This window comes from Hemiscyllium ocellatum, chromosome 1 (genome assembly GCF_020745735.1).
Source record: "Hemiscyllium ocellatum isolate sHemOce1 chromosome 1, sHemOce1.pat.X.cur, whole genome shotgun sequence".
Taxonomy (NCBI): Eukaryota; Metazoa; Chordata; class Chondrichthyes; order Orectolobiformes; family Hemiscylliidae; genus Hemiscyllium; species Hemiscyllium ocellatum.
The window spans coordinates 97,868,084-97,896,061 of NC_083401.1; the positions used below are offsets into that span (position 1 = coordinate 97,868,084).

General features: G+C 40.0%; 1 protein-coding gene across 8 annotated transcripts in view; it reads left to right on the forward strand.

Annotated features, from left to right (window-relative positions):
* Window positions 1–27,978, forward strand: part of fryl (furry homolog, like) — a 462,166-nt gene that overhangs the window by 331,439 nt on the left and 102,749 nt on the right. For 6 of the 8 annotated variants that reach the window (XM_060824340.1, XM_060824357.1, XM_060824348.1 and 3 more), the window contains 10 exons: window positions 2,090–2,177; window positions 10,915–11,027; window positions 11,451–11,601; window positions 14,896–14,999; window positions 16,768–16,953; window positions 19,437–19,641; window positions 21,193–21,314; window positions 21,429–21,616; window positions 22,233–22,327; window positions 23,638–24,245. In XM_060824340.1, the coding sequence (XP_060680323.1) occupies window positions 2,090–2,177; window positions 10,915–11,027; window positions 11,451–11,601; window positions 14,896–14,999; window positions 16,768–16,953; window positions 19,437–19,641; window positions 21,193–21,314; window positions 21,429–21,616; window positions 22,233–22,327; window positions 23,638–24,245 (1,860 nt within the window). The remainder of the gene's footprint in view (window positions 1–2,089; window positions 2,178–10,914; window positions 11,028–11,450; window positions 11,602–14,895; window positions 15,000–16,767; window positions 16,954–19,436; window positions 19,642–21,192; window positions 21,315–21,428; window positions 21,617–22,232; window positions 22,328–23,637; window positions 24,246–27,978) is intronic. The other 2 variants (XM_060824311.1, XM_060824367.1) reach the window with 1 other exon arrangement.

The following is a 27,978-nucleotide window of genomic DNA, read 5'->3' on the forward strand; positions in this document are numbered from 1 at the left end:
GAGATAGATAGGACCTTGAGGATCAAGGATTACAGGGAGCAAGTGGGAGAGTGGGGTTGAGAAATTTATCAGCCATAATTGAATGGTGGAGCAGACTTAATGGGCTTAATGGCCTAATATCTGCTCCTAAGACTTACGGTTACATTGGCCATTTTACAGACCTCCGGAACCCTTCCTGACTGCAATGATCCATGAAAGATCACCACCAGTGCCTCTACAGAACTCTGGGGTATCCATCTGTTCCACCTTCAGACCGTTCACCTTCCACAGCACCTCTGTACTGGTGACCAATATACTCACCTCTGCCCCTGATTCTGTTGAAGCACCAATTCCCATTGAATGTTTGAGCAAAGCTTTTGAGCTGTATAATCCAGCTAATGTAGCTGGAATGAGTTACTACATTATCAGAATGTGGTGTTGTGTTCACTTTTTCATATTGATTTAAAGTAGAGCTTAGGGAGCTGTTAGCTTAGAAGAACTTGAAGACAGATGCATTTTTGTTTACAAAATAAAATATTTTCATGATTGAATGTAACATAAAAAGCTTTGTTCTCACCTGATGCCCTAATGTGTGGATTTTAATTGTAGCAACTCATTTATCTAAAGTCAAATAAATTGTTGCTTGCGGCACTATGGTGGTGTTTATGTGGTTAACATCTGAAACATTAAAGACTATTGATTCAGAAGAATGAAGGGAAGACAAGCATTGTGATCTAGCACTTCCAAACAATGCAAGCTAGATAACTGTCCTTTTAAGATTAAGGCCTAAGTATTTGTATTTATATCCATCAGTAGCTGTTAACCTCAAAACTTTCAGATGATTCGGCCCTGGACATACTTTGCGTCAGTTAGTTCAGTTGGTAGTACTCTTGCCTCTAATTCAGAAGGCTGGTATTGAATATGTAACCTAGATGATACTTCACATTACTGAGAGAACAATGCATCGTCAAGGTGAATTGGCCACACTAAATTGTCCATAGTGTTCAGAGATGTGTAGGTTAGGTGCATTAGTCAGGGGTAAATATAGGGTCGGGAATGGGTCCGGGTGGGTTACACTTCGAAGGGTCAGTGTGGATTTGTTGGGCAAAGGGCTTGTTTCCACACTGTAGGGATTCTAATCTAAGGGGTATTATCTTTTGAATCAAGATGTTTCCTGACTCTCTGCATGTAGGATCAAAAAGGTCCAATAATGTTCAAAGAAGAACAGGAGTTTTCTCCTAGTACCTTAGTCAACTTTTATCTGTCAGTCAGCACCTCCAAAATGACAAGTTATTCATGTTCTGCTTCTGGGACAATGCTGCACATAAACTAATAGCTAATTTATAAGTAACAGTAATTAGACTTCAAAAGCAATTCATAGAATTGCTGTAGTGCCAACTGTTGGGAAGAATGATCGGAGTTCCAATCCCCTGCTCTTTCCCCATATCACTGCACTTTTATTTCGCCCATTACCTTTTTGAAGACGGCATTCCAAATCCTAACCACTCAGTGCATCTTTTTTTACAAAGTTTCCTCATTACATGTATAATTTCATTTCTTTCATTGACCATCTTAAATTGGTACCTTCAAGTTTCTTGATCCTTCAGTTGAAAACTGGTTCTCTTTCTTATAATTATCTCTTTCAGTTATAAGAATCAGTATTCTGCCTTTTCACAATGTCCGTATCTCTATCTCATTTATAATTCGCTGTATACTTCCACTGTTTTACTGGTTCGCATCAAAGTTAAGTTAATCTAAATTTTATATATGCTTGAATATTAGCATTGAGAAGGTCTGCTTCTGGTAAATTTAAATCAGTTTAAGATTAATTTTAATTGTTTCAAGGAAAAGCAGATAGTGTAATGGCTGAAGATACAAGTGTGAGCTGAAATTCTCCAACAATGAACAGGCAAAGGGAATAAAGGAAAGTTGAGAAGATTACTTGATTGTAAAGTTGTTTATAGACAGAAGCAAGTATTTTGCCGATAATGGGTTGACGTTTTGCACGCTTGACAAGTTTTTCTTCAAGTTGTAATTCTTTATTTTATAGTTTAGTTACACATTTGCAATTTGACTCCATCAATTTCTTATCAATTCCTATTGTGTATAGGTACCACTTCCAGCAGCAATACAATGGTAGCAGGACATGATGGTCATCAGGACACTAAGTCAGCAAAGGACTCTACTATTGATGATAAGTATGTACTTGTGTTTCGAAACAAAACTATATCATAATTTCTTTAAATGGTTGTAGTGTTTCTGATATATGGTGCTGATGTTTGATTATGTTTCTGTTTTATTTGATAGCTCTGTAAAGCTGTTTTTCGTAGATTTTCATCTTCTGTTTCTCTCTCTGTCTTTGAAGCAGTACCTGGCATTCTGATCAACATTTATTTGTCAACCAACTCCTAAAATAGATGCAAATACAAAGAAAACGTTCAGTAGGTCTGGCAGCATCTTCAGAGCGAGAAAGAGGGGCAGCATTTTAAGTCCAATCTGACTTCTTTGGAAGTTCTGAAGAAATCATACTGGATTCAAAATATTGCCTATCTTCCCCTCTCCACAGATGCTACTAGACCTGCTGTGTTTCTCCAGCATTCTTTGTGTTCATTTCAGATTTTCAGCATTTTCAATATTTTGCTTTTACTTAGCTAAACTAGATGATCTGGCCATTTACTTGATTGTTGTTTTTGAGAGCTTGAACTGTGTTATGACACGGTGTAAACCCCTCTGTTAATTTAACCAGCAACACAGATAAGATTCACCCCATGCTGTAATCTGTTAAAAAACGAGAGGCAAAGAACTATCGCAAAAGTCGCTATTTAAAGTAAAAACTAACAACTTTATTTTAAGTCTAACAGAGAATATTAAATAACAACTACTTACAACTCCTTTCTCTTAAACCTATCTTTTACCTCCCTCCTTTACAATACTAGTCCGATTTTTTAAAAATCCCGATTACAATTTCCAGAAAAATAATAACATTTCAAAACCAGTCAGCTTTGCCGTGTTTCCTCTGTATATTTTCCTCTGTAGATTCTCTCTCCAGATTGGCGTCGGTGTTCTGTTGTGCAGACTTCTTCCACAGACAAATACCTCTCAGAGACCTCTTAAACTAGCAGCCACCATCTGTCGGCCTTTTGGCAGTTCTCTCTCAACTGTTCAAAAATATTTGGTTTTATACCCCAAAATATTGGCTCGTTTCCTAAGTTTTAATATTGTCAAAATACTAAATTCAAACTTAATTGGGGTTTGGTATCTTGGGGCATAATTTAAATTGATTGGCCAAATTTGAGTTTTTGTTTCATGGCAACCCAGCTCCTGCAGCTGTTTCAACCAAATATTACATTGTTACCTTGTTCCAGACTCTCTGCTTCTGTAAGTCCTTGCTTGTTTTTCAACTCTCTCAAAGCTACAGTACCCCTACACCTTCATAATAATCTGTGCAAATTTGACAAATTAATTTCCTGTGTTATGACAGCAACTACAATGCCATGGTTCTTCATTGACTAATGAACATCTTTGAGAAAACCTGAGCTTGTAAAAAATGCTGTATAAATAACAGTCTTTAGTTCCCCAGGAACTTAATTTTTTTTTAACGTTTCCCACTTCCTTTAATATCTGTCTAGGTGATTCAGTAAAGATATACACATCTCAGTAAATAAATAAATTTCTAACCAGCAGTTCTGATCACCACACTATTGGAAGGATGCAACTACATTACAGAGTGTGCAGGGGCGATTGATGAGCAGTTCAAGCAGATCACATAAGCAAGGATGTATAGTCAAAAAAGACTTAGAGGCATACAGGTTACATTTCACAGTGAGTGCACTAGACAAGATCAAGATTAGCATTATTTGAGGGTAGAGTGTCCATTCATCAGCCTAATAATGGCTGGGAAGCAGCTGTTCCTGAGTCTGCTGGTGTGTGTGTGTCCAGGCTTTTGTACCTTCGCCTGATGGAAGAGGTTGTATTCGTTCATTACTGGAGTGTGTTGGGTCTTTGATGTTGGCAGCCTTCCCACTGCAGCGAGCCATGTAAATGGAAGGTTGGCTTCCATGATAGTCTGAGCTGTGCACCATCTAATGTAGTTTCTTGTAGTCCTGGTCAGAGCAGTTGTTGTACCAGTCCATTGTGTACTTGGACAGTATGGTCTCAGTGGTGCATCTATAAAAGTTCGTGAGGGTCCTTATGGATATGCCAAATTTCCCAAGCCACCTGAGGACAAAGAGTGTTATTGTGCTGCATTGACCATCACGTCCATGTGACTAGTCCAGAACAGGTTGGTGGTTATTGTCACTCCGAGGAACTTGACGCTCTCCCCTTTCTCAACCACAGTTCTGTTGATGTAGATGGAGGTGTGTTCTCCTCCTTTCTTTCTAAAGTCAATGATCATTCTTTAGTTCTGTCAACTTTGAAAGAGAGGTTGTTCTCTTTGCACCACACCACCAAGCCCTCTATCTCCCTTCTGTATTTTAATTTTTCATTGTTAGATATTTGTCCCACTATGGTGGTGTCGTTAGTGAACATGTCGATGGCCTTTGTTTAGAATTTGATGACACAGTCATAGATGTACAGGGTGTACAGTAGGGTGCTGAGGACGCCTTCTTGAGGGTCTCTAGAGGTGAATGTTATTGTAGAGGAGGTGCAGTTGTGTATCTTCATTGGTAGCAATCTGTTGGTCAGAAAACTGAGGATCCAGTTTCAGAGGGTGGTGCTGAGACCAAGGTCATGGTGTTTCAAGATCAGTCTGGAGACCATAATGGTGTTGAAGATAAAGCTTAGTCAATGAGCTGAAATCTGCCTTGGGGGTCCTTGATGTCCAGATGTTCTAGGGATTAATGTAAAGCTAAGGATGTGACATCTGCTGTAGATCTGTTATGGCAGTGTGCAAAGTGTAGGGGATCAAGGCAGGCTGGGAGACTGGAGTTGATGTGGGCCATGACTAGCCTCTCTAAGTACTTCATGATTATTGAGGTCAAAACCACTGGGCACTAGTCATTAAGGCACTTTGCACATGCTTTCTTTGGTACGAGGATGATGGTGGTCTTCTTGAAGCACGTAGGGACTTCGGCCTATAGGAGGGAGAGGTTGAAGATGTCAGTGACAACTTCCACCAGTTGGTTTGCACAGCATCTAGGTGCCTGGCCAAGAACACTGTCTAGACCTGTCGCTTTCTTTGGGTTGACTCCCAGGAAGACTGATCTGATGTTTGCAGCAGTGACCAAGGGAACAGGTGTGTCTGGGACTGTTGAGGCAGGCATCGCCATGCTGCTGGCATTCTGCTCAAACGGAGCATAGAGAGCATTGAGCACGTCGGGGTGGGGATGTGTCTTTGTCTTCTATCTTGCTCTGCTACATTTTGTATCCTGTAATGTTGTTTAGGCCTCTCCATAGTCAGCGGGAGTCTGTTTAGTAGGTTTGGGCCTCTAACTTGGTCCGGTACTGTCTCTTAGCATCCTTGATAGCTTTCCTGTAATGGTATGGGTCATCCGATTTGATAGGGAGTGGATTTCGGGTTGACTTCTCTGGTACAGAGTCCTCTACGCATTTACTAATGAATTCCATGACAGAGTAGTTGTTATGGGGGTCTTTAACTTTGCAAATATTGGCTGGAAACGCTATAGTTTGAATACTTAGATGGGTTTGTTTTTGTCCAATGTGTTCAGCAGGGTTTCCTGATACAGTATATAGATAAGCCAATGAGAGGTGAGGCCACATTGGATTTGGTACTCGGTAATGAACCTGGTCAGGTGTTAGGTTTGAGGTCGGTGAGCACTTTGGTAATGGTGACCACAATTTGATTGTGTTTACTTTAGTAATGGAAAGGGATAGGTATATACTGCAGGGCAAGAGTTATAGCTGGGGGAAAGGCAATTATGATACAATTAGGCAAGATTTAGTATGCATAGGATGGGGAAGGAGACTGCAGGGGATGGACTCAATTTAGTTGTGGAGCTTGTTCAAGGAACAGCTGCTGCGTGTCCTTGATAAGTATGTCCCTGTCAGGCAGGGAGGAAGTGATTGAGTGAGGGAGCTGTGGTTTACTAAAGAAGTTGAATTTCTTGTCAAGGGGAAGAAATGTAAGGCTGTTGGACCAGATAAAATCTCTGGCAGAGTGCTCAGAGAATGTTCTGTTGTACTGATGGATGTTCTCACGGACATCTTCAACATCCCCCTGAGCTGCACCATAGTTGCAACGTGCTTCAAGGCGGCTACCATCGCCCCCATGCCGAAGAAGTCTTCAGCATTCTGCCTTCATGATTACCACAGTGTTGCGCTTATACCCATCATCATGAAGTGTTTTGAGAGGCTTGTGATGAGGCATATTAAGACCCTGCTGCTCTCCTCACTGGACACCCTGCAGTTCATGTATCGACGTAATCGCTCAACAGATTATGCCATTACCACCACCCACCATCTGGCCCTCGCCCACCTGGAGAAGAAGGGCATCTAAGTCAGACGACTCAGTTTTGCATTTGTTCCTCAACACCTGATTTGAAAGCTGAGACTGCTGGGCCTGAATCCCTCCCTTTGTAACTGGATCCTGGACTTCCTGACTGGGAGATCTTAGTCAGTCTGGATTGGAAACAGCATCTCCCAACACCATCACACTAAGCACAGGGGCCCCCCAGGGCTGTGCGCTCAGTCCACTACTGTTCACCCTGCTGACACACGACTGTGCAGCAATACACAGGTCGAATCACATCATCAACTTCACTGATGATACTACTGTAATGGGCCTCATCAGCACGAATGACGAGTCTGCGTACAGAGACTAGGTGTAGCAGCTCATGGTCTGGTGCAGAGCCAAGAACCTGTCCCTGAACATGGACAAGACAAAAGACATGGTTGTTGCCTTCGGGAGGGCACAGAGCACTCATTTTCCACTGGACATTGACGGCTCTCCTGTGGAGATTGTGAAGAACACCAAATTTCTTGGCGTACGTCTGGCGGAGAATCTCACCTGGATCCTCAACACCAGCTCCACAGCCAAGAAAGCCCAGCAGCGTCTCTACTTTGTGCAGGCTGAGGAAAAACCACCTCCCACACCCCCGTCCTCACCACATTCCACAGAGGGTTCATTGAGAATACTCCGAGCTGCTGCATCACTGCCTGGTTCGGGAATTGCAACGTCTCTGATCGTAAGATCCCACAATGGATTGTGAAGGCAGCTGAGAAGATTATCGGGATCTCTCTTCCCTCCATTGAAGATATTTACACCACATGCTGCAGCTGAAAGGCTAAGAGCATTGTGGAACCCCACACACCCCTCACTCAGACTCTTCTCCCTCCTGCTATCTGGTAGAAGGTACTGGAGCATTCGGTCGCTCACGGCCAGACTGTGCAAGTTTCTTCCCCCAAGCCATCATGTTCCTTACCACAGTATGATCTGACTCTTTCCCATCTGAAATTCTTTGCACAACCTCAAATTGCTGCTAGGAAAATGTCTATTATTTATAATTCCTGTATTACACTGTAACTTGCGTGTTATGCACTTTATGCGATTATGTTGTTAGTACTGTCCATGGACCACCCTCGGTCCTGGAGGAATACTGTCTATGATTTTTACTGTATCGCTGGTATAGGGTAGAAATGACAAATAAAGGCTTCTCTCTCTAAAGATGAGACATGATGGCTCAGTTAGGGCACTTGGGAGTTACAGGTTTGCCAGGAAGGACCTAAGAGAGAGCTAAGAAGAGCCAGGAGGGGACATGAGAAGTATTTGGTAGGGAGGATCAAGGAAAATCCTAAAGCTTCCTATAGGTATTTCAGAAATAAAAAAATGACTACGGTAAGATTAGGCCTGTCAAGGACAGTAGTGGGAAGTTGTGCATGGAGGCCGAAGAAATAGGAGAGGTGCTAAATAAATATTTTTCGTTAGTATTCACATGGGAAAAAGCCAGTGTTATGGAAGAGAATACTGAGATACAGGCTACTAGACTAGACAGGATTGAGGTTCATAATGAGGAGATGTTAGCAATTCTAGAAAGTGTGAAAGTAGGTAAGTCCCTTGGCCTGATTAAATTTATCCTAGGATTCTCTGGGAAGCTAGGATAAATTGTAGGAGATTGTAGAGCCTTTGATTTTGATCTTATGTTGTTATTGTCTACAGGAATAGTGCCAGAAGACTGGAAGATAGCAAATATTGTCCCCTTGTTCAAGAAGGGGAGTAGAGACAACCCTGTTAATTATAGCCTAGTGAGCCTTATTTCTGTTGTGGACAAAGTTTTGCAAAGGATTATAAGAGAGAGGATTTATAATCATCCAGAAAGGTATAATTTGACTAAGGATAGTCAACACAGTTTTGTTGACTAGGTAGGTCGTGCCTCACTAACCTTATTGAGTTCTTTGAGAAGGTGACCAAACAGTTGGATACGGCTAAAGTGATTGATGTGGTGTATATGGATTTCAGTAAAGTGTTTGATAAGGTTGCCCATAATAGGTTATTGCACAAAATACAGAACCATGGAATTGGAGGTGGTTTTGCGGTTTGGATCAGAAATTGGCTAGCTGTAAGAAGATGGGTGGGGAGGGGGGAGTGATTGATGGGAAGAATTCATCATGGAGCTCATTTACTAATGGTGTACTGCAAGGATCTGTTTTGGTGCCACTGCTGTTTTTCATTTTTAAAAATTACCTGGATGAGGGCATAGAAGGATGGGTTAGTAAATTTGCGGAAGACACTCGTGTCGGTGGAGTTGTGGACAGTACGGAAGGATGTTGCAGGTTACTGAGGGACGTAAATAAGCTGCAGAGCTTGGCTGAGAAGTGGCATTGGAGTTTAATGCAGAAACGTGAGGTGATTCACTTTCGAAGGAGCAACAGGAATACTGAGTACTAGGCTCATGGTAAGATTCTTGGTAGTGTGGATGAGCAGAGAGATCTGTGTCCATGTGCCTAGATCCCTGAAAGTTGTCACCCAGGTTGATAGGGTTCGTAAGAAGGCGTACAGTATGTTAGCTTTTATTGGTAGAGGGATTGAGTTGGAGGGCCATGATGTCATGTTGCAGCAGTGCAAAGCTCTGGTGCAGCTGCACTTAGAGTATTGCATACAGTTCTGGTTGCCACATTATAGGAAGGATGTAGAAGAATTGGAAAGGGTGTGGAGGGGATTTAGCAGGATGTTGCCTGATATGGAGGGAAGGTCTTATGAGGAAAGGCTGAGGGACTTGAGGCTCTTTTCGTTAGATGAAAATTAAGATGATCAGAGGATTAGATAGGGTGGACAGTGAGAGCCTTTTTCCTCTGGTGATGGCTAGCACAAGGGCACAGCTTTAAATTGTAGAGTGATAGATACAGGATAGATGTCAGAGGTTGGTTCTTTACTCAGAGTAGTAAGGGTGTGGAATGCCCTGCCTACAACAGTAGTAGACTCGCCAACATTAGGGGCATTTAAATGGTCATTGGATAGTCACATGGACAATAATGGAATAGTCTAGGTTAGATGGGCTTTAGATTGGTTTCACAGGTCGGCGCAACATCGAGGGCTGAAGGGACTGTACTGCACTGCAGTGTTCTATGTACAGTGGTGATGTACTTGTCTAGTTTGCCATGACGAAGGGTTTTGGCCCAAAACAATGTCTTTCCTGCTGCTGGGATGCTATCTGACCTGCTGTGCTTTTCCAGCTTCATACTTATTAACTCTTGCTTCCACGTCTGCAGTCGTTACTGTCTAGATTTTCTGCTGAGTTCTTGAACATGGTCCAGTCCACTGATTACAAGCAGTCCTGGAGACGCTCTTCCGCAACCTCAGACCAGCATTGTTCTCACTTTTGCGAAGGATCCTTCCGTTACAGCTTCTGTTGGTAAGCTGTGAGGTGGAGCACAGTGTTTTGATCTGATTTTCCGAAGTCTGGGCAGGGGTTAGTGTCTTTGATGGTTGTGTAGCAGTGGTCCAGAATATTCGGTCCTCTGGTGGACCAGGAGATGTGTTGGTGGTACTTTGGCAGCACCCCCTCGAGTTTGAGATTGAACAGAATGTTGACTGGGACAAAAGGTCTCAGTTGTGAGGAAAGACTGGATAGGCTGCGTTTGTTTTCAGAGGCTGAGAGGATTTGATTGAGATATACAAAATTATGAGAAGCATAGGCAGAATAGATCATGAGAATCTTTTCACTGTGGCAGACTCATTTAAGACCAAACGCCTTTAAGTATAACGTGAGGAGTAAGTGATGAAACAGAAAATCTGAGGAAAGTATTTTCCCTCAGAGGATGGAACACATATATTTACAATATTTTAAGAAGCATCTGGATGAGCACTTGAAATGCCAGGGAATAAAAGGCTGCGGACCCATTGCATGTGAATGGAATTGGTGTAATTTGGTGTTTGATGTCGGGAGAGACGTGGTGGGCTCAGGGCTGTTTCTATGCTTTATGACTCTATGAATATTGACTGGTCATTGTACTGTAATCTTTAGCAGACAGCTCCATTTTTACCTTAACGATTAAAGCAGTTAAACAAGGCTAAGTATTGGATCTTATCTTCAGCAACTCCCACAGCAATGTCATCTTGGTCTAGGTAAAACCTCTTGCTTTGCACGAGGAAGATCCCAACCATAGATCGTATTCCTTTGATTTCCATTGACTTCCAATTTGCCAGGATTCCTTCATGCTAAACTCAGTCAAGTACTGCTTTGATGTCAGGGGCAGTCTGTCTCGCATCATCTTCTGAGTTTAGCTCTGTTATCCATGCTCAATCAAAGCTGGAGTGAGGTCAGGAAATGAGTGTCCTAGTTAAAACTAAACTGATCATCGCTGAGCAACTTGTGACTCAGCAAGTGCCACTTAATGGCACTGTAAATGACACTTTCCTTTACTTGGTTGATGTTCAAGGATAGATTGATGGACTGGTATCTCAACCTTACTCCCAAAATAATTTGCAAAGCAAATTGTAAGAAATGAAAAGTTTAATTACTTGTTTTCTCTGAGCAGTTATGGACATCTCGATATCTACGCTGGACTAAATAGTAACTTGAACCGGCAGCATCACCGGTTAGAATCTCGTTACAGCAGCAGTTCTGGAGGATCCTACGAAGAGGAGAAGAGTGCGTAGTATAATTACAAAATATATTGTAAACCTTTTTATACATTAGTGTATCCCCTTAAAGTTTTCAAACTTACTTGTTACGTGTTATTTGAATTGCAAATCCACTAGAAAATTGCTTTGTTAAAACATTTGATTAAATATTAAATTTTCAATATAAAAAGTTATATAAATGGTATACTTTCAGAATTATATGGGTTAGCAAGCACATCTTTATGACACTGCAGGCACAATCTGTCTGATCTGTTATTACTATTTCTCTATTGTGTGTCTAAATCTGAGGAAAAATTCTAATTTATAATCTGCAAGAAACATTTGCAGTCTGCAAAGGGCTGACACTTGTTTTAGTGTCTGGAAATAAAATTCAGTCATCAATCTCACCTGCCTTTACTAATTCATCGATTGTATACTTTATATTAAATAGGTGATTCTATGCCAATTTATGCAAACTGGAGGCTGAAAGTGATGGAACTCAACAAAGCAGAACCATTGCCATTTCCTCCCAATGGTGGAAGCTGGTCACCACTGGCTGATTACTTGCCAGAGACTGGTACACCAGGGATACCCCTGCAGAGGTTAGAGAATATATCGATGATTTCTACAAACTGTTAAAAAATGACTGCAAAATCCTATATGCAAATTTACCAACACTGTACATGTTCAACAAAATTCATGACATTTGAACTGCTGATTGACTAGTTTGGAGGAATTCAGCAACATGTTATATTCCTAGAATGAATGAAAACCAACTTGTTTCCATATATTCCATGCTGGATTTCTGCAAATACAAATTCATTACCATGGACTTGTGTGTGCACGCACATGCATGAGAGAGAAAAAGTCTATTTCTGTACTGCATATCTCTGTGTATTTAATAACACGTGCTTTATTTCTGTTGATGTAAACATTGTTGTAAAATAGTAGAGTGCATCCTTTCTCCTTGGTTGGTGTAATGTTCATGTGCTTCAAAGCATTTTATTTAAATTATGTGCAATAATCTGTTAAATTTTTTTTTAAAATCTCATGCACTGGGGATGGGAAAACTACACTTTCATCATGACTGAATAATAGCTAACTTCTAACTTCACAAAGCTGTCGAAGTTCCATTGATTACAACTGATGCATGTCAGTGACTCTAAGAATTTGTAAAGGAGTAAAACAGACATTTTGGACTTGTCTGTAGAACCACTGGGTAAAATGTTGAAGATGTTTTGTTTAAGTTAGTGCATGTTTTCTTTATGTGTAAGCTTGCCTTAATCCATGTTAATATGTCACTCCTAATTACTCGGGTAATATAAAGGCTGGTCTTGCCATTCAACTCCCAGATATTGACTGGGAGAGCTATAGCTCGAGTTCATTAGATGGGTCGGTATTTGTACAATGTGTGCAGGAGGGTTTCCTGACACAATATGTCGACAGGCCAACAAGAGGGGAGGCTATATTGGATTTGGTTCTAGGTAATGAACCAGGCCAGGTGTTAGACTTGGAGGTAGGTGAGCACTTCGGGGACAGTGACCACAACTCGGTGACTTTTACTCTAGTGATGGAGAGGGATAATCGTGCGCCGCAGGGCAAGAGCTATAGCTGGGGGCAGGGAAATTATGATGCAGTGAGGCATGACTTAGGATGTGTGGATTGGAAAAACAGGCTTCAAGAGAAGAACACTAATGAGATGTGGGGATTGTTCAAGGAGCAGCTACTGCGTGTCCTCGATAGGTATGTACCAGTCAGGCATGGTGTAAAGGGCCTTGTGAGGCAGCCGTGGTTCAGTAAGGAATTGGAGTCCCTTGTGAAAGGGAAGAAGGCGGCATATGTAAAGATGAGGCGTGAAGGTTCAGTAGGGGCGATTGAGAGTTATAAGGTAGCCAGGAAGGAGCTAAAGAGGGAGCTAAGAGAAGGGAGAAGGGGACATGAAAAGTCTTTAGCTGGTAGGATTAGGGAAAACCCAAAAGCTTTCTATAGGTATGTCAAGAATAAAAGGATGACTAGGGTAGGTATCGGTCCAGTCAAGGATAGTAGTGGGAAGTTGTGTGTGGAGGCGGAGGAGATTGGAGAGACATTAAATCAGTACTTTTCATCAGTATTCACTCAGGAACAGGACACTGTTGCTGATGTGAATATGGAATCACAAATAATTAGAATGGATGCCCTGGAAATATGCAGGGAAGAGGTTTTGGGAATATTGGAAAGGATGAATATAGATAAGTCTCCTGGGCCTGATGGCATTTACCCCAGGATCCTATGGGAAGCTAGGGAGGAGATAACAGAGCCATTGGCCTGGATTTTTATGTCGTCATTGTCAACGGGAATAGTACCAGAGGACTGGAGGATAGCGAATGTGGTCCCATTGTTCAAGAAAGGGAGTAGGGATAGCCCTAGTAACTATAGGCCAGTGAGTCTGACTTCAGTGGTGGGCAAAGTCTTAGAGAGAATGGTAAGGGATAAGATTTATGAACATCTGGGTAGGAATAACGTGATCAGGGATAGCCAGCATGGTTTTGTGAAGGGCAGGTCGTGCCTCACAAACCTTATTGAGTTCTTTGAGAAGGTGACTAAGGAAGTGGACGAGGGTAAAGCAGTAGATGTTGTGTATATGGATTTTAGTAAGGCGTTCAATAAGGTTCCCCATGGTAGGCTAATGCTAAAACTTCGGAGGTATGGCATTGAGGATACATTAGAGGTTTGGATTAGGAATTGGCTGGCTGGAAGGAGACAGAGAGTAGTAGTTGATGGATTATGTTCATCTTGGAGCGCAGTTACTAGCGGTGTACCACAAGGATCTGTTTTGGGACCATTGCTTTTTGTTATCTTTATAAATGATCTAGAGGAAGGACTTGAAAGCTGGGTAAGCAAGTTTGCGGATGACACAAAAGTCGGTGGAGTTGTGGATAGTGAGGAAGGAAGTGGTAGGTTACAGCGGGATATAGATAAGTTGCAGAACTGGGCGGAAATGTGGCAAATGGAATTCAATGTAGCTAAGTGCGAAGTCGTTCACTTCGGTAGGAATAACAAGATGATGGATTACTGGGCTAATGGTAGGCTGCTTGGTAGTGTGGATGAGCAGAGGGATCTTGGTGTCCATGTACACAGATCTCTGAAAGTTGCCACCCAGGTAAATAGTGCTGTGAGGAAGGCATATGGTGTACTGGGCTTTATTGGCAGAGGAATTGAGTTCCGGAGTCCTGAGGTCATGTTGCAGTTGTATAAGACTCTGGTGAGGCCTCATCTGGAGTATTGTGTGCAGTTTTGGTCGCCATACTATAGGAAGGATGTGGAAGCTTTAGAACGAGTGCAGAGGAGGTTTACCAGGATGTTGCCTGGAATGGTAGGAAAATCTTATGAGGAAAGGCTGAGGCACTTGGGGCTGTTCTCATTGGAGAAGAGAAGGTTTAGGGGAGATCTGATAGAAGTGTATAAGATGATTAGGGGTTTAGATAGGGTAGATACTAAGAACCTTTTACCGCTAATGGAGTCAGGTGTTACTAGGGGACATAGCTTTAAATTAAGGGGTGGTAGGTATAGGACAGATGTTAGGGGTAGATTCTTCACACAGCGGGTTGTGAGTTCATGGAATGCCCTGCCTGTATCAGTGGTGAACTCTCCTTCTTTATGGTCATTTAAGCGGGCATTGGATAGGCATTTGGAAGTTATTGGGCTAGTATAGGTTAGGTAGGATTCGGTCGGCACAACATCGAGGGCCGAAGGGCCTGTACTGCGCTGTATCCTTCTATGTTCTATGTTCTAACAGATATATGCTGTAAAACTTCAGGTGAATTGTTTCAATTTTCAAAGTCTATTGCTAATATTAATTTTTTATTACATTTCATTCATGTAGTTCTAACAATTCAATTATTTTGTTTTATTCTTAGGTGTAACATTGCAGTCATCCTTCTTACAGATCTAATAGTTGATCACAGTGTAAAGGTGGAATGGGGGAACTACATGCATCTTTTGCTTCATGCAATATTTATAGGTAATTAGAAAATAAAAATGTTTTAATTGTCGGCATAGGGTAATGTTGTTGACTGATGTGGCAGAGTGAGACAATAAGGGACAATTGTTCCCTACAATACATGCTAATTTCAGACAGGCCATCAAAGAGCATATGACTTGAGTCAAAAATCGTAAGATGATGTTATCTGTTCAGTACTTCAGGGAAAGCCTTCAATGCAAGTATAACAAATACTATTTCTACTAAGGAGCAGAAGAATCGACATTTCGGACAAAAGCCCTTCATCCAGAAATTCTTGAAGGGATTTTGCCCGAAATGTTGATTCTCTGCTCTTTGGATGCTGCCTGACCTATGCTTTTCCAGCACCACTCTCACCACTGATCTCCAACAACGGCAGTCCTCATTTTCTCCGATTTCTACTAATGCGTTCTGTAAAAGGAAGAGGAAACAAGCCAAATAATGTGAAAACAGTACATACAATTTTTCCATTCTGGCTATTGCTGCAATGTTAAGATTTTCACAAAATAATCAAAGCCGGGCTATTTAGATCACTAAGTCTATGCCAGTTCTCTGAGAGAGCTGTTCTGCTAATGCCATTTTCCCACTCTTCCCCTCACCTGGGCATTCTTGCTTCTCAGGCAATCCAATTTTCCATTCATTCCTTTGATTAACAGTCCAACACACTGTCATGCTGTGTATACTTGACATGACCAACTCACTGTTTGAAAATATTATTGCTAATATCCCTGCTGTTTCTTTTGCCAATTACCTCAAATCAGTGCCCTCTGATTCTCAATCCTTCCTTTTAGCATGAACAGTTTCTCCTCATCTACTGTGTATAGGTCCATCCTGATTTTGAATAGTTACATCAAATCTCTAGTTCTCCAAGAAAAACAATCCCACCTTCTCCGGTCTATCTGCACAACTGAAACTCTTCATCCCTGGAACCATTCTCATCAATCTTTTTCTGCATTCTCTCTAATGCTTTTGAAATGTTATACCTAGAACTGGACAGAATGCTCCAGTTGGGGCCCAAGAGTTTAACATAACTCTTTGCTTTAATATTCTGTACAGTAATCAATAAAGCCTAGGAAGATCCTGTTGCAACTGCCCTACCGCCTTCAATAATTTAAGCACTTAGTTCCAGGTTACAGAGTCGAAGAATCTCAAGCACAGCAAAAGGCTCTTGGACCCATATAGTCTATACCTGTCAAAAACAAATGGCTAACAATTCTAATCCTATTTTCCAACACCTGTTCCATTACCACCTTAAATGTTATGTGGTTTCCTGACTATACCAGGTTCCACTACTCCTGCATTTTTAATATGTTTTGGTTGATTCTGTCTATCAAAAACTGTAACCCTTTTCATAATTGTAGACTGTTGTGTTTGGGTTTGAAAATTCACAAATTTAATAAATCATTTATTCAGTTATTTATGCTTGCTCTTAATGCATGTCATTACCTACTGATGCTTCATGCTGAGCTGTTTTCTTGGTAGTTTTCGGTGGATTGCCAATGCTTTCCACTTTAGGGGAAGTTTAAGGATGCAATTCCCAAAACTGGAGCAAGAATTGCAGCTGCGCCGTTGTTGTAAGCAAAATGCGAGAAAGATACCTACACTCCAGCAAATAATTGTTTTTAATTTTATATATAATTGTACTGGTCCAAAAATGTTTTAGAGTTTAAGGTAAAATAAAATACTTTTCAAATGTATATACTTTTTAAAAAATCGAATTGTATGAATTGATAAATTGAAATATATTCCACTTTATCTTTTGTTTTGACAGGATTTGATCACCAGCATCCTGAAGTGTATGAACATTGTAAGCGACTACTGTTGCATTTGCTTATAGTAATGGCCTATAACAGCAATGTTCAGCCTATGGCCTCCATTCTCCTCAGGAACAGGGAGTTTACTGAGCCGAAGGTGCTTACTGTCAAACCAGCCACTCATGTGGAATATAGTTTTACAGGTTAGTGACTATTTAAATGTCTTCTCCATGGAAGTTTGAAAGGTCTTGTTGCTTCTTTTTATTCCAGCAGGTGGTGCCACTTGCTGATGAGTGTAGAAGTCAAGTACAGTGTTACATTTCTAAAAATTGAAGTATTTTGTAAAGTGTAACTAAATAGCAACTATTTTGACACTTTGCAGAAGCTGATTCACAGAAGCTGATTGCATTTGATGAACGCTAATGTAAGGTGCCATAATGCTTTGGGGAAATAAAATGTTCACATCCCATACGAATTAGGAGCTGCTGTTGCCCTTTTGGACCCTCAAACCTGCTCTGCCATTCAGTAAAATCAGAACTAACCTGTGTATTTTTCACATAGCATATTCCTATCTACCCCAATAACCTTGGATTCTTCTATGGCAAGGGAAACAATCTGCTCCATCTCAATGACACCACTTGCATTGTTTTCTGAGGCAGAGAGTTCCAAAGTTACACAACCCTCAGTGAGAAAAACAAAATTTCTTACCTAAAACAGCAACACCTAATTTTGGACTCATGGACAAGAGATAATATCCTCTCTCTGTCCATCCTGTCAGGGCATTCAGAATATGGTATATTTCAATCAAGTCACCCTTCAACTTTAAACTCCATTGAAAACAAGCCCAGTTTGTCCAACATTCATTCATACAACAATCTGTTCAATCCAGTTGCCACTGTAGTAAACCATCTCCAATGTGTTTCCCTAAATAAGGGACCAAAACTGCATGCAGTATTCAAACGTCTCACCTATACCCTGTGAATGTGTAGCAAAACATTTTTCCTGTTATGTTCACTTCTTCTTGAAATCAGGTGTACTATCCCATTAGCCACTTTAATTGCTTTCCATACCTGCATAGTAACATATTGTGACTTTTGCATAAGAACGTCTAAGTCCCTCTGCACTTGGGAATTCTTGAGTCCCTATCCATTGAAGTAATACTCTGCTTTTTTATTCTTCTTCCTTCCATCTTTACTTAACTTTCTGTTCCTCTTGTTTGTCACATACACCTCAAATTCAGGACCCAATCCTTTTCCTCCTGCAGCCATGAACTCTGCTATGGCTAGCAGATTGAGTTTATTTATTTAAATGTTCACTGTCAATTAATTTACTTTGTTATGAATGCTGCATATATTCAGGTACAGAGACTTTTGTGTGTAGTTTTGTTCCCTTTGTAAGATGTAGCCTTTGCTAGGTTTACTCTTATGGTTTGTTTGTCTTTCCACTTATTCCTACAATTACCACCTTAATTTTCCAGATTAATATTTTCTTCCCCTGTCTCAACATTACCCCTTGATAAATTTCCCTACCCCTCATTTATTTTAAAACCATTTCTACTTCCCTAGTTTGCAACTTGCTAGAACACCAGTCCTAGTTTCTTTTAAGGTATACTATGTGAGCATTATAGATTCTAATTTCCCTAGTACTGCTGCCAGTCTCCCAGGAACTGGAATCCATTTCTTTCAGTCTTTGAAGCACACATTACTTTCTCTGATCTTATTTGCTCCTTGCTAATTGGCACATGGCTCTACTTTGTTTGAAATGGCATGCATTACATTGTTTATACCCAGCTTTGTTACTGATAAGTGATGTCATTTTCTGTGCATTTATTATCCACAAGTGCACACCTCTGATATTTGTTTTAAATTGGAATGTTTAAGATAAAGGAAGAAACAGAGCCTGCATAGAAGGTATAAATAAGTTATTTCTTAACTGAAACCAGGACACTTGGAAGAGGTATGTTTCTGAGAGGGAAAATAGATGGCTTTAGCTTCATGAGTATTGGTGGACCTGCACTTATCCAGGCCAACAGGGAGTATTCTATCATAGTCCTGACTGTTGGTAGTGGAAAGACTTTAGGGATTCAGGAGGTGAGTAACTTTCCAGAGCATTCAAAGTGTTTGATCTGCTCTTGTATCTGCTGTATTTATATGACTTGACCATAAAATTCAATTTCTGGCCAATGGTAATCCTCTCAATGATGTTGGTAAAAGATTCAGCAGTAATAGTGAGCAATGTTTTGTCTAAGCTACTTGGCAAAACAGCCACTCCAAGGGTCCATACACGCAATTAATGTTCTGACGCTGTTTGCAACATTGACTTCAAGTTCTGAAAGTCATTGTTAGGCCCAGACCTCAGAAGTGCCCTGCAGATGAAAATATAATTTGTGGGAATGTTGATAAAGACTGAATATCAAGAGATAACAGTTACATTCTCTTTCATTGGAGATGCCCATTACCTGACATTTGAGTGGTGAAAATGCTACTTGTCCATATTAACGCAGTCCCAAATGTTGCCTGCGTCTTGATGCATCCCACTTACAACAGCGTAGCTATCAGGAATCATTGATGAAGTCATTAACTGATCACTTCTATTTTGGCTAAGATTTGTATTGTCATTGTATAAACAGCCTTAAAGTAATTGCAGCCGATATTGTACGTTTAATATTTTGAAAATATTCTTCTAGCAGGGAGCAATGAATTTGTGCCAGATTACCAGCCCTCGCCAATGACTGACTCAGGACTCAGCTCAAGCTCTACCTCTTCTAGCATCAGCTTAGGAACTACCAGTGCTGCCATTCCTCAGCTCACTCCCACCATTTTGAGTGAGGTGGATATTAATGCAGACCAGGATGAGAAGGTGAAAACACTCATTGAATTTATAACTACAAGGTAAGTTAATTTAAAATTGTACCACTCACTCAAGTGTTTCACCCAATCAATTTAAGTCTCAAGGAGGGTGTAATGGTTGAGTAAGAAAAGGAGAGTATTATGTGTATCTTATCTTCTTTCCTTTTCAGACCATTAAAAACATTTGGCATTTTGTTATTTTTCTGGGGATCATCCTCCTATCTGTGTAGGAAGGCTGAGGTATAGAAGGAGTTAAGTAAATGTTCATATCACCTCCCCCTTTATTGTATGTTGCCATTCACAAAATAGCAAACCACCTTTGTGGCAGTATTAACTGATATACAGTCTTAGAGATGTACAGCATGGAAACAGACCCTTTGGTCCAACTAGTCCATGCCAACCAGATAACCCAACCTAATCTTGTTCTATTTCTCCAATACTTAGCACATATCCTCTAAACCCTTCCTATTCATATAGCCATCCAGATGCCTTTTAAATGTTGCGATATTACCAGCTTTCACCACTTCCTCTGGCAGCTCATTCCATGCACACAGCACCCTCTGTGTGAAAAAGTTGCCCCTCAGGTCCCTTTTATATCTTTCCACCCTTACCCTAAACCTATGCCCTCTAGATCTGGACTCCCCCACTCCAGGGAAAAGACTTTGTCTATTTATCGTATTCATATCCCTCAATGTTGTATAAACGTCTGTAAGGCTACTCCTCAGCCTCCATCGATCCAAGGAAAACATCTTCAACCTACTCAGCTTCTCCCTGTAGCTCAAATCCTCCAACCCTGGCAACATCCTTGTAAATCTTTTCTGAACCCTTTCAAGTTTCATAACATCCTTCCAATAGGAAGGAGACCAGAAATGTGCACAATATTCCAAAAGTGATCTAACCAATGTCCTGTACAGCCGCAATGTGACCTCCCAAGTCCTATACTTGGCGCTCTGACCAATAAAGGGAAGCATACCAAACGCCGCTTTCACTATCCTAACTACGAGCAACTCCACTTTCAAGGAGCTATGAACCTGCACTCCAAGGTCTCTTTGTTCAGCAATTCTCCCTAGGACCTTACCATTAGGTGTATAATTCCTGCTCTGATTTGCTTTTCCAAAATGCAGCACCTCACATTCATCTAAATTAAACTCCATCTGCCCATTGGCCCATCTGATCAGGTTGTAGTCTTGATCTCTTAGCCGAGTAATCTAGCTCAATTACTGAAATATCTTTCGGGCCAGAAATCTTTCTGCAAGTTACTTTGCATCCTTACTCTGAAAGGGAAAAAAACACTTGGATTTGTCGTGATCCCTCCATAATACTTTGTGGTCCAATTGGTTACATTCACCTATTGTTCAAGTCACATTTACCTTTTATATTCTGTCTTGTACTCCATTGTAGTAAGTGAGAGTCTCAGGGTATTTCAGCATCAATGGGCACTAGCTGAAAGGGTAGAAATTTGAAGGTAACTTGCTTATTACAGTCCCACAGGAGATTACCCTGATCTATGTTTAATTATATTTGTTTTAAATAATGGAAAATTACTAACTCTTTATATTGCAAGACTTATAGACTACTTTTATTTTCTTAAAGAAAACGAGGGCCACTATGGAACCATGAAGATGTCTCTCCTAAGAATCCAAACATTAAAACTGCTGAACAGTTAACTGTGTTTTTAAAGCATGTAATATCTATATTCAAGCAACAAAGATCAGGTAATTGGAATGCCTAGTTATTACAAATTCACAAGTATATATCTTACAGTCTGAACTCATTACATTTTAATCCAGTGTTTTCTTTCCTGACATTTTTATTTCCAACTAAACTAGGTTTTCAGTTAGAGCAACTTCTCAGTGAAGTGGCCTTGCAGACAGCACTTTCATGTTCTAATAGACATTATGCTGGAAGATCATTCCAGATCTTCAGAGCCCTAAAACAGCCACTGACTGTAACTACACTGTCTGATGTATTATCAAGACTGGTTGAAACAGTTGGAGATGCAGGGGAAGAGGCTCAGGTATGTGATAAGACTTTTAATAAAGTTACAAAATGATTGTGCTGATCACTATTATTGTCACATTTGAGACTGTATGCCAGTGCTTTATTATATTCAGAATCAAGAAAACATTCTGAACCAGACGGCACAGATATCTAACTATTAATTATTGAAAGCCTTAGTCAGGTTTGATTCATTTACATATCTACTTCAATACAATTCAAGTAATAAATTCATAAACAAAAAATGATAATGCTTTTTGAATTATGTGAATGAAACTGGTCTATTGCAGCGTACATCTGACATTAATTTGAACTATCTACTACATCTAGCTTTAAGTTTGTATTTTAGAGGGATCCAGCTTTCATCTGTATGCTGAGTTTGTTTACTTCAGCTAGACCCACGTTTGAAGTAGAACAATTGATTTCCGCAAATTCAGTCTCATCAGAGGAAAGTCAGCTGAAGTTGCTATTTCAAACTGCTGCTGATTTTGCTGGAAAGTTCATTACAGAAGAAAACATTCATTCTCATTAATTTTCAGTCATTCAGCCTCTTCATAAAAATTAGTTCACCTTGTACATTGTTGTGTTTGCATTCTTTGAATTGTGAAATTATATCTAAGTATTTCCATTAACAGGGTTTTGTTATAGAACTACTGCTCACTCTTGAGTCTGCCATTGACACATTAGCAGACACAATAAAACAGTATGATCTGCTTTCTGCACTTTCTCAGTAAGTATCTTTGGCTTTATATATGGTCTTTGATCATTTGACAATATGTTGTTATCTATTTTATTTTGTGTCTGTGTTTAAATGTTATATAGTTTAATCTAAACATATATTCTTTTTATATATTCTTTTACCTATAACAAAAGACTTTAGCTATTTGCTTCAAAACGTTCTCCAGCACATAGCAAGCAAACAGATTATGTGGGTTTTCTGTATCCTGGGATAATATTGATCCACTCATGATCTTTGTAATTCCAGAAGTTTATATCTTTATATAAGTTGACAATTTAAGTTATTTGTTTACAAGCATATTGTTCGGTAAAATGCAAGAGATGAAAAGAATCATGATGCAGGAAATCACTGTTCTGAACAGATTCTTGTAATCTGTACATGTTTTTAGTAACGCGAAGGAGTTCTATTTGAATGCACTTTTATTTTTAAAAGATCACTTGAAATTATCTGCAAGTTTATGGTTCTATTTGGTTTTGAAAATGCAATTGTCAGTAAAAACGTGAATTATAATGCCCCATTAGCAGACTTTGATGTTCCAAGTAATTGTTGATGGCCAATCCTCTCACCAGGAAGAGGGAACTAGGCAATGTCATGAGATAACTAGGGTACAATTCACTTCAATAACATGAGTAAAGAAGTGATTTTAATCCTCCTCACACCCAGCTGAGCTTCTGATCACCCACTTAGTGTAGGGAAATGCTAGAAGAATGTAAAATTGTTCCAGGCATAGCATGGCTTGTTTATTACTAACTGTTTATGGCAACCACTTTGGCTATGGGTGACTAACCATTGGCTGCATTAGTTGTTGGCCTTGAGTCTTTGTGAGGAAGTAAAGGTCTTAACTGAGCCATAAACAGGAAAGACAAAAAAAAAGGTTCGAACTTACTGATCAACTGCCAGCAGTTTGCATATGCTTCTATTTTGATAAACCTGTGAACAAATATATTCAGAATATAATAGCCTACTAATGACTGAGTTCACTCTGCATATAAATGTGATCCTGTATTTGTCATTGGCAGAAATTAATTTTTGTAATATGTCACACTTTGTTAAGGGAAAGTTAAGATTTGGTCAAAGAAATTTAAGCATGATGGTAATCGGAAGATGAATTGATTACCCTAAGATTTTAATAATAGTCCTGGCTGAAACTAAACAAAAATCGTAAAGAAATAATTAGTGTACAGAAAGCAAGTTGTTAAATTCTACATGAGTTTTATTTACGCAGAGTAATATTAATTTGCATGTACCTTAAACATAAAAACTGATGTTTGCATTTGTATTTTTTCTTCATTTTATTATAGGACACATTTAACTGATTCTTTAATGGGCACTAAGTTGGCAGCTAACAGGAAAAGCACTGGACAACTAAACTTAAGCACAAGCCCACTCAGTACCAGTAGTTTCCTGACTCATCATAGTTGTCACACGAGAAGTAACTCTTTACGAGCCAGTCTACTGGGAGACAGACGGTGTGACAGACGTCGAAGTAATACACTGGATATTTTGGATGGGAGGATGAACTATGGTAACCTAGCAAGGACTCGAAGCCTGTCCTCTCTTAGAGAGGGAGAAATGCCAGACCAGCAGCCAACTACTGATCCAAGTAGCCTGATGGCTACCATTTTCTGGATAGCTACAGCCCTACTAGAGTCAGACTATGAATATGAATACCTTTTGGCACTAAAACTGCTCAACAAACTGCTCACACAGTTGCCTCTGGATAAAGCAGAGAGTCGGGAGAAGATTGAAAAAGTACAAAGCAAACTAAAGTGGAACAGTTTTCCTGGCCTCCAGCAGTTATTCCTTAAGGGCTTTACCTCATCTTCCACTCAGGATATGACTGTTCATCTCCTGAGTAAACTAATTTCCATCTCGAGACACACTCTGGTGGATCCAGCTCAGGTGGCAGGTATGTTTTATTTTCACTTTCAAGTTTCTTTTCACATCATTCTTACTTTGCCATTAATTATTTCTAAAAAAAAGACCTTAATACATTAAAATAAAAGTTTGGGAATGGTAAAGGAACTATTCATCTTTTTCTCCTGTAAAACTGAGATCCGGACCAGCGTGGCAAAAAGCCATGCACGACTTTCACAACTAAATGAATAGTGCTGACTAGAAAATAAACATTTTTCACTTAGCCAGTTCCAAACACTAATATCTCTAATAGTCAGATGCTTAACTCCTTTTAATGGGTGGGCATAAAAGCTGTACAATAGTAGGTCTTCAGTTTTATAAGAGGAGTAACTCTGTGGGCATGAAATAGGAATGCGGAGCAAAGCAAAATCCATAATCTTTTATAAAAGAGAAATGAATATTTGAAAAAGGGCAATCCCACCAACTTGGCAATTTGAAAATGTTTCTTTCATTTTCAAGAAAGGAGGGTGACAAAACAGTGAAATACAGGGCAGTTAGCATGATATCAGTCATTGGAAAAATGCTAGAATCTGTTACTGTGGACATCTCAAGAACATGCTTAGACAAGCATGATATGATTAAGACAACTTGGGTTCTACTAAAAAACAATCCTGTTTGACAAATTTGTAAGTGTTATTTGGGTAGATAAAGGGAATCTGTAAATGTGCTATACCTGAATTATCAAAAGGCACCATATAGGTGCTGTACAACCGGTTAAAAGGTGTTGAAAAATGTGGTGCTGGAAAAACACAGCAGGCCAGGCAGCATCCGAGGAGTAGAAGAATTGACGTTTCGGGCATAAGTCCTTCTTCAGGATTCCTGAAGAAGGGCTTATGCCCGAAACGTCGATTTTCCTACTCTTCGGATGCTGCCTGGCCGGCTGGCTGTGTTTTTCCAGCACCACATTTTTCAACTCTGGTCTCCAGCATCTGTAGTCCTCACTTTTTCTCCTGGTTAAAAGGTGCTCATGAGTTGGGTATTAGAGGATTGGATGAGAGATTGGGCAGACATAGAATCATACAGCATGGAAACAGACCCTTTCATCCAACTTGCCCATGCTGACCAGGTCTCCTAAACTGAACCATTTGTCTGCATATGTCTCTCATCCCACTAAACCCTTCCAATCCATGTACTTGTCCAAATATCTTTTAAATGTTGTCATTGCATCCTCCTCAATCACTTTCTCTGACAGCTCGTTCCACATACATACCACCCTCTGTGTGAAAAATTGTCTCTTGGGTCCCTTTTAAATCTTTCCCGTCTCACCTTAAACCTACGACCTCTAGTCGTGGACTCCCCTACCCTGGGGAAAAGACCTTGGATCTTTACCTTTCTGTGTCCTTCACGATTTTATAAACCTTTATAAGGTCACCTCAGCCTCTGACACTCCAGGGGAAAAAAGTCTCAGTCTATCCAACCTCTCCTTAAAATTCAAACCTTCTACTTTTGGTAACATCCTTGTAAATCTTATTTACACCCTTGCCAATTTTATAGTATCCTTCCTGTAATTGGGCAAAATTGTACATAGTACTCCAAATGTGACCATTTCATTATCTTGTACAGTTGTAATAAAGCAACAACTCTACTCGATGCTCTGACTGATGAAGTGGAGGTGCAGATGTTGGACCGAGTGGACACAGTTAAAAATCACACAACCCCAGGTAATAGTCCAATAGGTTTATTTGCAAGTACAAGCTTCCAAATCAACCTGTTGGTCTATAACCTGTTATTGTGATTTTTTTTTACATCTGATTGATGAAAGCAAGCTTGCCAAATGCTGTTTGCACCACCACGTCTACCTGTGACATCACTTTCAAGGAAATATGTACTTGTACCCCTAAGTCTCTCTGTTCAACAACACTCCCGGGGCTCTACCATTAACTGTGCAAGTCTTGTCCTGATTTGTCTTTCCAAGATGCAACATCTAACATTTATCTGAATTAAACTTCACCTGCATTCCTCAGCCCAGTATCCATCTGATCAAGGTCCCGTTTTACTCTTCGATATTCTTCTTCACTATCCACTATACCAACAATTTTGTGTCATCTGCAAACTTACTCACCATGCCTCCCTTTATTCTCATCCAAACCTTTTATATAAATGACAAACAACAGTGGATCCTTGCAGCACATGGTGAATAATAGAGTGCTTGAAGTACTGGGGCCTCAGCTGTTTACAATTCTTATGAATAATTTGGATGTAGAAACAAGGAGAATAATATATTTGAGTTTGCTGGATAATACAAAATTAGGTAGAATGAAAAGTTGTGTCAAGGACAGAGTATGCAAAGAGTTATAGGCAGGTTAATGAGCATACACCAAGATGGTAGATAAAGTATAATGTAGTAAAATGTGAAGTTGTTCATTTTTGACAGAAGAATAAATAAAGCATAGCAAAAGCCATATTGGTCTTTATTGCCAGGGTTTGGACTACAGGAGTAAGGAAAACTTTAAAAAACTGTATAATATGGTGTGTGTCATTTTAGTTCCTATATTTATGAAAGGATGTATAGTCCGTTCTGCTGTAACATATGTCTCTTCAACGCTAATTGGCTGTAATGCGATTGAAAAATTTAGACCACTATTTGCAGAACATGAACTTTCCTTACCTGTATTCACCACAACGCAATTCTGACCCCATTAGTTTAAATGGTGCAGCTATTGTGCGATTTTTCTTAGAACACAAGATTGCACCAAAATGGATCTATTGTGTTATATAAGAAAGGACTGAGTTTGCATTGGAAACATAGCAGTAAAGGTTCACTAAAATGCTACCTGAGATGAAGACATACCTCCCTGAAGTGAGGCTGAATAAATTAGGCCTAAATTCTCAAAAATGTAGAAGAATAACAGGTGATCTCATTTAGGCATATCAGATTCTGAAGGTTAAAAATCACACTACACCAGGTTATAGTCCAACAGGTTTAAGTGGAAGCACACTAGCTTTTGGAGTGCCACTCCTCCTTCAGGTGGTTGTGGTGCTTAGTAGAGAAGATGCTGAAAGATTACTTCTGTTGGTTGGAGGACTATAAAACACAAGAGCACAGCCTTAGGATAAAGAACTGATTCACTGAAGTGTGAACAACTTAATGAGAGTTGCAAATATATGGATTCCTATCCCAAGGAGTGTGGTTCTCCTCCTTTGAATATATTTAAGGCTGGAATAAACAGATTTTGCTCGCTTACAAAATCAATGGAACTGGGAACTCAGCATGAAGTTGAATTCGAAGCCTAAAATCAACAATATGTATGTTAATTGATGGAGCAGGCTTGATGCACCGTAAGTCCATTCCTGTTTATATTTCCTGCATTGTTGTGATGGACTGAGGGGCCTCCTGTACTGTGAAGCTCTATGATAGGCCGAGCAGATGTGCTTTGTGGTATGCACTAGATTATATTTTCCTGCTCTCATTTACCTGATTCAGAAATTCAATGTAAATTGGTCAAATTCACAAGATGTTTAAGTAGAATGACAAGTTGAGTTTAAAGTAGCTAAGAAACCACCAATAAAATGTGAAGGTGAAGCGAGCAGAAACAGTTGCAACTAGTCAAGTGAAAGAATTTCAATGCAACTCAATAGTTGCAAGAGAGAATAAAGTCAGGGTATTGATCATTGTTTCAAACAGTGGAGAAAATGTTGGAGGAAACCTAGCAATGAGTGTTAACTCCACTTTAACCATGTTCAATCATTGCAGAGCAGCAAGCAAAGCAAATAGAATGATGAGC